The sequence below is a fragment of the Cupressus sempervirens genome, chromosome 2, assembly GCF_028749045.1.
Source record: "Cupressus sempervirens isolate cs-2001-9-10 chromosome 2, ASM2874904v1, whole genome shotgun sequence".
NCBI classification, from domain to species: Eukaryota; Viridiplantae; Streptophyta; class Pinopsida; order Cupressales; family Cupressaceae; genus Cupressus; species Cupressus sempervirens.
The window spans coordinates 106245027-106258808 of NC_143119.1; the positions used below are offsets into that span (position 1 = coordinate 106245027).

The window sequence follows — 13782 nt, forward strand, 5'->3', positions numbered from 1 at the left end:
AAGTATGATGTCTTTATACATCGACGGTTTGTCTATGGGTCATGACTGATAGGTGTGACTCATACTTGAGTCACGTCTATCGAGTGTGGCTCATTTAACTAATTCACAGACATATAACTCAATACTGATAACAATGTATTGATAGGTGAAGACACGGGTGGAACTTAATTTGATTTATTCATAACTCAACTTATTCATATATATATATATATATATATATATATATATATATATATATATATATATATATATATATATATACGAGTATATTAAATATCTTAACCATATAAAATAATTTCAATATAAGAGTTATAAATAATTATTCAACTAATCTAGACATTAACACAAACAAATCACATTGCCATCACAATTTGACCCCAAATGTTGTAGTGTGTTTGAATCCATCTCACCTTGTGAAGAGTGACCCAATTAAGGGATTTAGACTTGAGAACTTGTCAGGATTCAACAAGGAAAATGATACGAGTATACCAATTCTTAGTTGCTTGTACAGATCCAATTCAACTCAACATCTGCTTCTATTTGCATGAATTCAACTACTAGTTTGATCGCACACAACGTTCACGATCTACATGCTTGTCATTGCAACATAATGTTATATAAATACAATTTTCAATATTTAGAGAAACCAATACCTTAACCAAAATATTTTACACTTGAATTTCACCTAGGCCTACCAAATTGTATTACCAAACCCTAATCCAACATTTACCAAATCTACTCAATCACCAATTTGAACCACACATCAATTCAACAAATAACATTCAACCTTTTGCACCTTTTCCAATGAACATACACGACTTCAATTATTTTTATCACAATGACCAATGTATGAAGAATTCATCATAACCCATTGATGTCACATCACACCCAACTTCACATTATAAAAGATCCACGAAAGTCAACCCAAAAATTATTGGTTGAGGATCTTTAACATAAACTATTCCAAGTGTTCATGCACTTTCTTCTGAACACACTTCAATCAATCCAAAATATGTCTTCCTACAAACCAAATCATACATTATTGTAACACTGATCACATAATTGAGTATATATCATAAATCCTTAATTGCAAAATCTAAATCATCATAGCTTTGACAGACCAATCAAATCATTCACTATTTAGTAATTGTTCAACCTAGTTGCTCTGTCACACTTGAATCCATCATAACTCATGACCAACTTGTTGTCAACTTGCATAATGGTAGAAAATACATCATGAGATATCCCTTAGTCATCCACAGCTATCACATGCCTTAATTCCTATGGTACAACCACTTTTAGAACAATGCTCCCCGTAAATAGTTAATTATCTTAATAAAGTTACTAATCCTTCTTGGACTATTAATAATATTATAGGTAAGGCCATAGATCTTATCAATTCCTTTGAAATTTGTGTTGTCACTCAAAATTATAGAGAAACAAATCAAGTTGTTGATTGGACGGCTAATGTGGCATGCAAGAGTGATGAAAAGTTAATTTGGAATCATAATGATATCATCCCTATCTAGGGGTTTTTATTGATCGAGCATGACAAAGTTAGAAGTAAACAAAAATGTTTCATCAATGATGAATATGCTAGCAATGAGTAATAATTATAATGGTAGGATAGAGAAGCGGTGGGTTATTATGAGAAGGACAATGTATTACCATTCAATACCCCACAGATTGTGGGTCTTTTCCCCCAAAAATATCCTTGGCTACAATTTTAACTCTGATTTTCTTTTGTAGGGGGTTTTTTTGAGAAGAGAGAGTCATCATTTTAGTGACAAGAAGATGGGAGGAAGGAGAAAGAGAATTGAACCGACAAGCTACAAAGAGTGGAAGAAGAAGAGTGAGATTTGGGACATACTGGAGCAAGGAAATATGGAGAAATCAAAAGGCAATAACCTTGCCATTACTCGACAATTTATCAAAACATATAAAGATGGGAGTGTTTTGGTGGGGAATCAGAGGATGGAGGTTTCTGAAGATATCATTGCTGAAGCAATGGGGCTTGACACGAAGGGTATTAACTTCTATTAGGATAGGAAGCTCTCAGATCAGGTTATTGAAGAGTTTGCAGACTAGGCTAAGGAACACAACAGGCTAGTAAAACTAGGTAATTCTTACTTTAGCCCTGGCTCCATTTCTCGCCCTTGGAGATTTGTTATATTTGTGGTGATTGAGTATCTTACCTTAGATGGCCGCTTCACTAAGATATATGGTCACCCTTTCATGTTGGTTAACCATTTTAGGCACAGGGTTAGGATAAATTTATCCTTTTACCTCATACAATTTTTGGGTAATTCTATTTTAGCCATTCAAGATGATCTTGAGAGGGATCATGCCTATCATGAGGGGTTAATGGTTTTAATAATGAACCTTCTGAAATCCAAAAAGGTGGATAGGCCTCGATAGAGCAAGAAATCTTTAGATTGTGAGACAGGAATTTGATGAGAATAAAGAGGATGAAATGACTGAGGTTGAAATGAAGAAGAGGAAGAAAGGTGATCTTGGGAGTTCTTCTAGGAAGAAAAGGAAGGAAAAGGAGAGTGAATTAGAATAAGATAACGATTATGAGGAGGAGCAAAAAAAGGGTTTTGATAAGAGAGGATCTTTGGGCAAGGTTTTGGGAAATAAGGGGAAGAATGTTGAAAGAGATTTTGTCCCCTCCGATGATGAACTCTTAATTAAGAGGATGGAAAGAAAAAGGAAAAAGGTGCTTGCTTAGGATGCAGATGATGAGAATGAACTTAAGGAGGTGGATCTGGATAGGAACAAACAGTGGGAGCATGAGGACTTCTTTGAGCATAATAGGGAAGAGGATGACCAGGGGTTTCTAAACGGAATCATTGGTAACCCGAGGATAATGATGACGGATATTGGTACCCTAAAACAACAAATGCAAGATATATCAAGGGACTTTGATCAACTCAGCAAGACGACAAGTGGGGAGAGAACATTGGGTCAACAGATTGATAGACTTTGAGGTTATAGGCAATGTAGAAGAGGTAAAGAATTTGATGAAGCATGTGCCACCACTTGAAACCAAGAACAAGAATTTAGATTAGTTAGGCAAAGATTTTCAAAAAAGGATGGATGGTCTGGATACTAGAGTGAGTAACATGGAGAAAACAATCAAGAAACTGGCAGATCAAAACTGCATTATTTTGAAGACTGTGGTTGACAACTTTAACACCCTGTTGAACAATCTAAAATAGAGTAAAGGCCAAGACTCTTATGCTGTGAATGAGGACCAGGGCCTAAGCAAGCGCACAAGGGCTAATTCCAAGAAGAATGAAGGAGCATAAGCAAAAAAGTTTGATGACATGCAAGCATCTACAAAAAATATGAACATCTTGGTAGACCAATCAACACACCTTTTGAAGACGCTGTAGCTGTCCAAGGGTTGTCTTTTTGCTTTTCTTTTGCTATCTTTTCATGCATAGTTGTATTCTGGCTTCTTTTTTTTTGGCTGATTTTATTTGTTCTCTTTTGGCTTTGAGGCCTTCTGTTATCTGAACTTATATGCTCTTTTTTTAATGATACTTTGTACAAGGTTTTGGGTCCTATAAAACCTATTTTTACGTAATCAAAACATAATTTGCATCACTCATACCGACATACTCTTCCTACATCCATCTTTTACACCCCACCCAATTCAACTCACCCCATTCCTATCCTTGTTGCCTTTCCAAAGCTCATAGTGTGTGGGTTCCAATCTATTTTCACCATTGAAGAAACAAGCCCAACAACTAATAGAAGTGGGGGCCCAATGTTTTGATGCCCTTAGGGTGAAGCATCCACACACCTATCTATAGAAAATAATAATAACTTTTTTGAAGCCCTAAAAAGAAACATCCACTCCTTTTGGATATGTTGTATGCAACCAAGTCCGCCTGAGGGGTTTCATTGCCCATCTAATATGCCAACTCCACCTTCGCAATCACCAATATTTCTCCCATGCAACAAACATTTACTCTATAGGCAATCACCTATAGGTTGCCTCTCCCCAACAAATAAACCTTAAAATGATATGAAATGACAAAACTCTTTAACATCTAAATGATAATTAAAAGCAAATAACTCTTCACCAAATAAAATAAATGTAAAAAACAAAATTACTCCAACATGTATTATACATACAACTAAAACATACTCATTTATATATGTCTTAAATAAATAAATAAAATAAAATAAAACTATTAATAAAAATACAAAACAAAATTAAAAAAATGATAAATTGATAAAATAAAACTTTCACTTTATAAAACAAAATAACGATAAAATATTTTATAAATTACTAATTTCAGAAATCCAAACTAATTATAAAGTTCCTATGTTATTCTTTAATTTTAATTATTCTTCAAATATTTCCTAATTATAAAAACAAAACGGAAAATTGATATAAATTTGACGGCCGAAAATATTGCGTGTGTTCCCACGGTCCAATTCGGAGAGAAGTCGGGAGCCTAAACCAAACAAAAAAACAGAATCAAATGGGCAAGAATTTTAGCTTCTTCCGAACGGGCGTATAATAAATGAACTGCCATATAGTTTCTACCTTCTAGTTAAAGACACAAGTTTCAATTGTGCGCGATAAGCTACAGCATGGCAGTGTGTGCGTCCATTTTTTCTGGGTCTCCAGTTTGCCACAATACTATTTGTGTGGTACACTCCAGGCTACAATCCGCACCATTCTCACATGTATTTTCCTCCAAACTGACAGTCCCTAGCAACAAGACAACCATAAAACTAAAATTTGCCAGATGCAGATCAAGGAGACAACATTGCATTGCTCTAGCTAGTTATGGTAGCCCTGGAAGCACAGGAGGTACAAGAATGGCATGAGTAGTTCTCCTGTTTTGTTAGTATGATGTATATTTGAGATTGTCAGCTCTGGTGGCTATTTTAAACAGAATTACAACATTTTATTTCTTAACCTGCCTAAATTTAGAAGACCAAAGCTTTGCCTTGTAAGGATTTTTAGCATAACAGGCGAAATGCATATATGAATTGTGATTAATAAATTAGATAGAAGATGTAGTTGGGTTTGCGAACGAGGTGCCAATTTTGGACCTGTAAATAAGTGTGAGATTGGGTGTAATTGCTTTGAACATATCACCAAAAAATCTAGTTGGAATCTTGAGTGTGATTTAGAAAATGGTTGTGTGGGTTGTGGTGGTTAAATTAGTTTGAAGATGCATCTGGTGTTGCAAATAAGATGTCCGATGTTTGGGTGTAGTTTGGCTTGTTTGAAAATATCACTCAAAACAATTTTGTCCATAAACAGGGAATGCAAATTTTGGAGACTGATAACTACTGTTTTAACAAGGACTCCTACCTTCAGTTGATTAATGCATCTTACCCATTTCAAGAGAGTCCTTTAGGTCTGTTAAAATAGGTTAGTAATTCAGGGGGTTTAAATTGAGAGACGTTGTAGCGGACCAGCAAATTTTTGTTACCCTATCCTGCTTGCAGAGCTCTGCTGAATCGAGCATCAGAGTGCAAGCCTTTATGTTAGGATTGTTAGCAACCTTTTTCTCTCTGGAACTAACATTTGCTTCATTTTTTCTGTGTCCCCTTTGTGGATCTCCTTGCCATGCAGTTGTTCTTAATAACAAGTTTTATCGAGTCTTGAAGTGCTATGTGATATTGCTTTTGTGGTGAATTTCGCTTCTAATTGATATCTTAGCTCCTTTCCCCGCATCCTTGATGTTAATGGCCACTGCTTGACAGCAGAAGAAACACACGAAAAGTGTCCATTCGACCAAGGTGTTAATGTCTTGTTCCAGTTTGGATGAAAGCTGTGATATTTATTGATCTTTGTTTGCTAGAGAGTCTTTGTAGCATCTATTATATCCAAGAAAGTCATGGCTCAAGAATTCTGTGTTAAAGATTCTATATAGCTCAAGTTAGGAAGGTGGAATAAGCTCTAAAACATCTCGTGTACTTGCTGCATGATGGTGTAGGGCTTGTACTAAAGTGGACAAAGCTTGTGGGGTGAGGTCCCATAAGCCTATCATTCAATAGGTGCAGCTAGACTGAACCAGCAACCTGAAATGTGGGAAGTGTCCAATGCTTATCGTATGGCTCTTGTGTTTCACTTTTGCTTGGTACAAAATAGTCTGCAATTGAATGTGCTTAATGAAATGAACGACTTTGCCAACTTTATTTTGAGTTGAATGAGCTACTCTTGTTGATGGTGGAATAGGATAAAATGAAGTAATGGGTTCCAGAGGTTGGAAATCCAAGTGGCGATGAAATTTGCTGTGTGCAGAAGTACTATACAAAGCTTAGTTGTGTTGAATGAAAGGGAGGCTTTAATCCCAAGTACATTCTTTATTAAACCATACACTTTGACAAGATGCACTGTCTTCTTGTTAATCACCTTTCTCTATCCATTAATTGGAATGTATTAGGCTTGTTCAACGTTGTGTCTAACATAGCCAAAGTGCTTTCTAGAAGCTGGTCAAGTTCGTTACTCAATGGATGGAATATATTAGATTTGTTCAATGTTGTGTCTAACATAGACTAAAGTGCTTTCTAGAAATTGGTCAAGAAACTTTTCTCTTTATCGCAGAGGTTAGTTTTTGGGATTCCAATGTGGTACCAAACATGCTGAAAGAGTAATTGAGTTGTTTATGGAGCTAAGATTGCATTGTTTCAAAGTATTAGAATCATTATCTATTAGAATCTATCAACTATTGGGAAAACACAATCATGACCGTGCTTGGTAGTGGGGATTCTGAGAGGTGTTGGCATTAAGTTATTATTGCCATTAGTGACAACACTTATCTATATCAGTATAGCTACCGAGCTCAGCACTCAGTGTCCTACACTCACCGAGCTTCACAGTTTACACCGAGAATCTACAGTGTATACCGAGCATTCAATGGTTACCTTATAGGTTCATCACTTAAGTAGTTCATACCTAGCTTCGCAGTTCACACTAAGCATTACAGTGTTCACCGAGCTTCACAGTGTTTACCGAGTGATGGAAGCGCAGTATTTATCGAGTAATGAAAGTGTAGTGTTTACCGAGTGATGGAAGCGCAGTGTTTACCGAGTAATGAAAGTGTAGTGTTTACCGAGTGAAAGCAAGGTAAACAAAGGATTTAGTTTTTACCGAGTGATACTATATCTACCGAGTCTCCAATAGTTACCGAGTTCAGAACTACGTCAAGTGATTAGTATGGACCGAGCCTTCACTTCTACCGAGTGCATGACGATGCCGAGTAATGCAGTGGACGCCGAGTATCAGAAGGTCACCGAGTCAGTTCAGTGAACTCGAGTTTTCTACTGTTTGGCCGACTCAGTAATGTTTTGTTCACTTGTGTTTTAGCCGACCTTGCAATTGTAATTATTGGAATGATATATATGTAATGTATTATATCATTTACAATGTATGTATAAGAGTACTAAGAGAGGCATGTAATGTTTTGAAATGAAAATGCGAATCAGCAGAAGAGCAGAATATTCAGCAAGGTCTACAAGGAGTAGTAAAGATTCATCAGTCACAAGAGGTGATCTATACTTCAAGGATCTAATCAGCAAATCAAGTTTGCAAGTAGATCCATTGTTTCATCCTAACAAGTGAATCAGTTTTGTAAATCCTTTAATAGGGTAGACTTAATAGTCTTTGTATAAATCTCCTAACAGAGTGCATACTTCAGTATATGTTTGTAAATCCTCTAATAAGGTGGACCTAGCGGTCCTTTGTGTTCCTAACAGGGTAGATCACCAGAAGTGGTCAATGTAAGCCTTAACAGGCCAACTTCATATTGCAGTAATGAAGTTTTTTGGGTATCATCCCCACCCCAGTTTTACTTTCTATTTGGAAGGTTTCTGGGTCACCAAATCACTGTGTACATGTGTTATAAATGTTTGTTCTCTCATATATGCAGTAGATTAGATAAATGAATTGAGAATAGTATATATGGTTAAAGTGCTGAATTGTTTTGAAATTTTGATGTTACTGATTCACCCCTCCCCTCTCAGTAACATATCATATCTTGAATATTTCCAACAATTGGTATCAGAGCTTTGTGGTTCTCAGGATAAAGTTTGACAACTTGAGCAAAGATCAAGGACAATGGAGATATTTAGACTTGACAAAGCTATTGAAAATGAAAAGCTAGATCTGGAAATGGCCATGGCTCAACTCAAAGAAGCAAAGGAGCATCTTTCTCAATCCCTGAAGAGAAGGAAAGAACTTGCAAGACAAATGAATGACCATCAGTATGTTGAAGAAAAGATTGAAGACCTTTTACCATCAAGTAGCTTAAATGAAGCAAATGAAGCAAATGAGGCTATCAAGGAACTCCTAGCACAGAATGGCTCTCTGCAGGAAGAGGTAAGAAAGCTTAAAAGAGAACAAGAAATTCAATCAATCAGGCTATGTGAAGTTTTGGAACAGAGAAACAAGGCAACTGAAGACTTAGAAGCAAGAAATAATCAATCCCTTCAGCATGAAAATCTTGTGGATCAACTATCTAATGCAAATGAAGAAGTTATGAATTTGAGATCTAAAAATGAAAGCCTGAGGAATGATCTGATCACTGAAAGACAAATCAATGAAAGCTTACAAAGCGACTTGAGATCTGAAAGACAAATCAATGAAAGTTTGGAAAATGACTTAATCATTGAGAAACAAATCAATGAGAGAATGATGAAATTTCAAGCAGACATGACTCAATTAAATCAACAAAGTGAGCAGAATCTTCATAGACAAAAAGGTAAAGCTGGACTTGGTTATAAGGAAGAAGGTGAAACCTCCAAAGAAGGTGCCCAAAGAAATCAAAGACCTACTTGCAATCACTGTGGTAAGTTAGGTCATACATCAAACAAATGTTGGAGTAATGGAAAGCTAAATTCAATGGTAAATGCTATAATTGCAGTTAGCATGGTCATAAAGCTAATGAATGCAAGGAAAACCAAAAGATGAAGGAAATTGTCACAAATGCAAGAAGCATGGTCACAAGGCATTCCAATGCAGATCCAAATCATTCAATCCGGTTGAACAACTTGTTAAAGCAATATTTGGATGGGACTACAGTACCTGGTGCAAATGTCATTATAGTGGAGAATATGGACACAGTGGCAAAGACCGTGCAAGACATCACCTAAGGAAGAAGGACACTACTGTAAGGTGTTTTACATGCACTGAACTTGGTCATATAGCTAAAAACTGCATGAACATAGGAAGAGTCGAAGATGAAAAGAAAACTAAAGCTGATAACATTTGGAAGCAGATGAGGCAATAGTGGATTCCAAAATCTACTGAGCAAAATAGTACAAATGATGGCAATGTCACTCAAGAAGTGGGTGACTCCACCATCTCCAGTTAGATCCATAAATAAGGATATGGAACTGCATCTTCTAGTAATATCTCAAGCAGTTCCAAAATAAAGGAAAGCAAAATGATCAAATCAATATTCCAGATACACAAAGATCAAAGAAAGCGTGTCTTTTGCCGAGTCGCATCTACCGAGGAAAGTCGGTTGGAGACCTTGCCAAGCTAGGTCGGGAGCAACAAAAGTTTTATTCAATCACCGAGTTGCAAGCTTCTACTAAGCAAGTGAATGACAGCCTGTCAACCACTATGTCATCTCAGCTGCCTTCGTACCAAGCATTAATGACAAAATTTTCATCAAAAGAGCAGAATTTGATTTCATTCTTCATCGCGATTTTAGAGCTAAGAAATTTTCAGGTGCAATTCAAGCAATTCTGAGCGATTCCAAGCAATTTTCTAGCGACAGATTTGTTCGAAAAATTTCTACCTTTTACCGAGCATCAATGGCATCCGGGAGCAGCAGCGGCACCAAGGCAAAGAAGGGTTCAGAGATGCTGGTAAAGGGTATAGAATGGAAAGCGCCCAACTTCAAAATTGTTCCGGCCGTTGCAGAATCACTTGACCCTAATGGTGCTCAATCTCAAATTCCACCAAAGGTACTCCTTATAAACGATATTTGTACACATTTTAAATGTTTTGTTCAAGAGATTGGAAACCTAGAGATGGACAATGCCCTAGGAGAAATGAGTGTTGATGGCTCTTTGAAACCCGAGCATAAGCATCTTGAAACCAAAGGCTTGACTCATATCTCGCATATGCCAAGAAGCTTCCAAACCAAGTGGATTAGATATATTTTAAGTCGAGTGCACAATGGGCAACTATGGTTAGAGTAGCCAGTGTTAATCACAAAGAAGATGATTCACAAAATCATGGGTCTCTCTATGCTCAACAAAGTGAAGGTTATCAAAACCCTAGGACGGGATGAGTTACAGAAGCAAACCCTAGCTGAATGGGACGGTAAAGGTTTGAAGGTTAGCATTGTATCTGATGTTGAACTAAGATTTGGCACTCATGTCATTGCCCACAAAATCTATAGCTCTAGTCGACGGAACAGTGTACCCTGTGAGGCTATGGATTTGGCCTTCAAAATTGTAAAGAAGAACCTTGAATTTGACCTGTTGGAATTACTATTGAAACAATTAAACAAGAACATGGATAGTATAAGGACTTCAAAGAACAATCCTTGTAAATTTGGTTCTTTGTTGACTTGTTTATTCTTCTATATTCAAAAATTCTTTCCGTCTAAAGGAACTGTAGTATGGAGAAAAGATATTCCCATTCTTTATCACATAAATGAGTTTGTAGCTGAAATGGGTGAAAATTTTGATAGCATCATGGATAATTATTTTGAAGATTTCAAGGAAAGGATGAATAATAGGTTCCGAATTCCACCAAAATTGGTTGAAGACTACAAAGATGATGTATGCTTTATGGTCGATTGTGATAAAGTATACATTCAGGCAGTCAGACCCCGAGCTGCATGGGTGAAACCTCTTCCTTATGAGGTTAATATTGATGAGGCCAGGGATATTATTGAAGCATTGGTGAATGAGCCAATGGACCCAAAGCAACCAATTTTCGGAACATATGATGAGGCAAAGGCCAAAATTGAGCTTGAAATCAAGCTACCCCAGGCTATAAGCAAAGGCAAGAAGAGGAAGATAGCTAAGTTGAAAACTGCTACCAGCCCTCTTATGCTTACAGAAGGAAAAGGTGAGGATGAAGAAGATGATGAAGAAGAAGGAGATGAAGAAAAAGAAGAACATGAATCTGAAGAGGAACCGCCAAAGAAGAAAGGTAAGGCAATTATTACCAAAACTAAGGAGAAGCCTACTGCAGTATTCTCTAGAAGAACTAGAAAAGGTAAGCAGGAACCTATACTTGTTAGGCCTCCACTCACATTTGAGGAAAGGCTTAAACAATTGGAAGAGGGAGCTGGCATCACAAATTTCAAGACATTGAAATTTGAAACAAGAACTGATGCTGAGAAAATGCAGATTGAGGAATTGGTACTCAATAAGATGGGTAAATGGAAATACTCCCCAGACCAGCTCGCCCCTCAAATCTCCAAAGAGCTGTTGGAGAGATTGCAACCAAGATAGGAGTCAGCCACCCAAACGGCCAAAGACATATATGAGCAATCCATGAGGAATCTTCTACCGAGTCTTACTGAAGCAGAATTAAAGGCAGCAATGAAGAAACATGAAGGTAAAATGATGATTAGATTTTTCACATTTTTTGATTTTAATTAAGGACATTGAGCATGTTGTAAATGATGCAACAAACATGTGGAAGAACATCTATCATCTGCAAAAGCCCAGTGATGACCCTGTTGAAATCAAGGATGATGTTAGCAGTGACAGTGATGATTTTGATAGCACTCCATCCATCACAGTTACTCTAGGAGAGTTGCATGCGCTAATGAAAGAAAAAGAGGATGAAGACAAGGAGGAAGAAGCACATGAGGAAGGAAAAGATGAAGAGGATCCAGTTAAAATTGCAGCAGAAGTGATTGCATCCCTTCCTCACTCTCCACCAAAGACTGTTACATCCATTATGGAGACAGCTTCTGCAAGCAAGATTGTGAGCACAATTGCCACATCAATTGCTCAATCTTCACCGGCCACCTCCTAGCTCCAAGTATCTGAAACAGATGTGCCAAGCACTTCATCTACCGAGCTGTCTGTCACTTCTTCAACTACCGAGCCAGCCTCCTCAGTTCCTTCACCATCAGTGAGTGTACCAGTAAGTTCCACAATTTTGTCTCCATCAATTCCAGTAAGTTCTACAGTTTTGTTTCCGTTAGCATCATTTGTATCCACTTCCACTACAATCAGCTCAGATTCTACTATGGGTACTTTACCAAGTATGATACCATTTTTGGGAAGTGTTTTTGATCCGGTTAATACTTCTATTGGCATTCAATCCTCAAGTCCTATCCCAGTTTTCACTGCTAGCCCTTCTATCTCCACTATTGTGTCTGTTCCTAAGGTCAAACTAGTCATTACAGAAGTCAAACAAAAGCATCCATTCAAACTTCTGATCACTGGAAAGGAAATTGCAGAAGATATTGACTTAGACACAGAGATAGTGATTCCAAAGATTGATTATGACAATGCTACCATTGAAGAGATGAGGTTAGCCAGTCAACTCATAGAGATGAAAGCTACGCAGAAACAGTTAAGATCAGAAAGGGATAAGGAATATAGAATAATTGAAAATGCGAAGAATATAATTATAGATGCCATAGGTGTTGAAGTAGATTCTACTCAACACATTTTGATTCAGTTAGAAGAGGCTGTACAAAAATTTAATGAGGATTCTTTCGGACAATAGAAACTTATTGAGAAAGCTGAAAAGAAATTTGATAATAAGGTGCTAGAGCATATTGCTCAAAAGATAGCAATAAAGCAAGTTGAATTGTCAACATTTTTGGGAAATTTTCAAAATTCTTTTAATAATGCAGCATCACTTTTTGCTAAACTTTGTGATGTTTCTAGTTTTACCAAAGAAATAAAGGATAAGTTAAATAAGATTGACATTGATATGCAATCAAGTGCATCCAAGTTGAAGGTGGACTCCTCCTCCACAACCTCCCATTACACCAAGATCAGATATTTGGCAGATGTTCAGGCAGAACTATTGAGAGAGGAAGCTAGGATCCGGTCTACACTCATTGACATCCAGAACATGATCCTTCCTATCATGGACATAATGCAGAAACATTTTGTTCATTGCAAAACATTGGTCCAAGATCAAAACTTCTCAATGGCTGATCACTTGATCTAATTATCGGCAGAAGTTCAAATTGCTCTCTCCACCTGTCAAATTTTGCAGCAGACTTGGGATAGTACTTTTGCAACCATCCTTAAGGTACATCAAGAATTTCTATCTCACTTTGGTGTAGCCATATAAATTGTATATATGCAGTCCTTCGGCATTATTATCAAAAAGGGGGAGAGATTCAGAGATTCAACATAATAAATGAGGAGAGTTATCACTATAAGTGATAGGGGGAGTTAGCACTCATTAGAGTTAGCATGTGTACATAAGTATTGTTGTATATACATTATAAGTCATCAAGAAGGTATATAGAAATGTATATGCAACAGTTCTACAAAGATCAATTTTGAAAAACCAAAATTCATTGAGTCAGGTAATGTACATATGTTTTGGCTTATAAGTGTTTTGTCACTAATGCCAAAGGGGGAGATTGTTGGCATTAAGTTATTATTGCCATTAGTGACAACACTTATCTATATTAGTATAGCTACCAAGCTCAGCACTCAGTTTCCTACACTCACTGAGCTTCACAGTTTACACCGAGCATCTACAGTGTATACCGAGCATTCAGTGGTTACCTTATAGGTTCATCACTTAAGTAGTTCATATCGAGCTTGGCAGTTCACACTGAGCATTACAGTGTT

General features: G+C 37.0%; 1 protein-coding gene across 1 annotated transcript in view; it reads left to right on the plus strand.

The window, feature by feature from the left end:
• Nucleotides 1-4436: 4436 nt before the first annotated feature.
• LOC149571262 (uncharacterized) overlaps nt 4437-13782 on the plus strand; it is a 66640-nt gene continuing 57294 nt past the window's right edge. Inside the window, exon 1 of the mRNA XM_089812821.1 lies at nt 4437-4834. Coding sequence (XP_089668947.1) covers nt 4612-4834 — 223 coding nt within the window. The 5' untranslated portion in view covers nt 4437-4611. The remainder of the gene's footprint in view (nt 4835-13782) is intronic.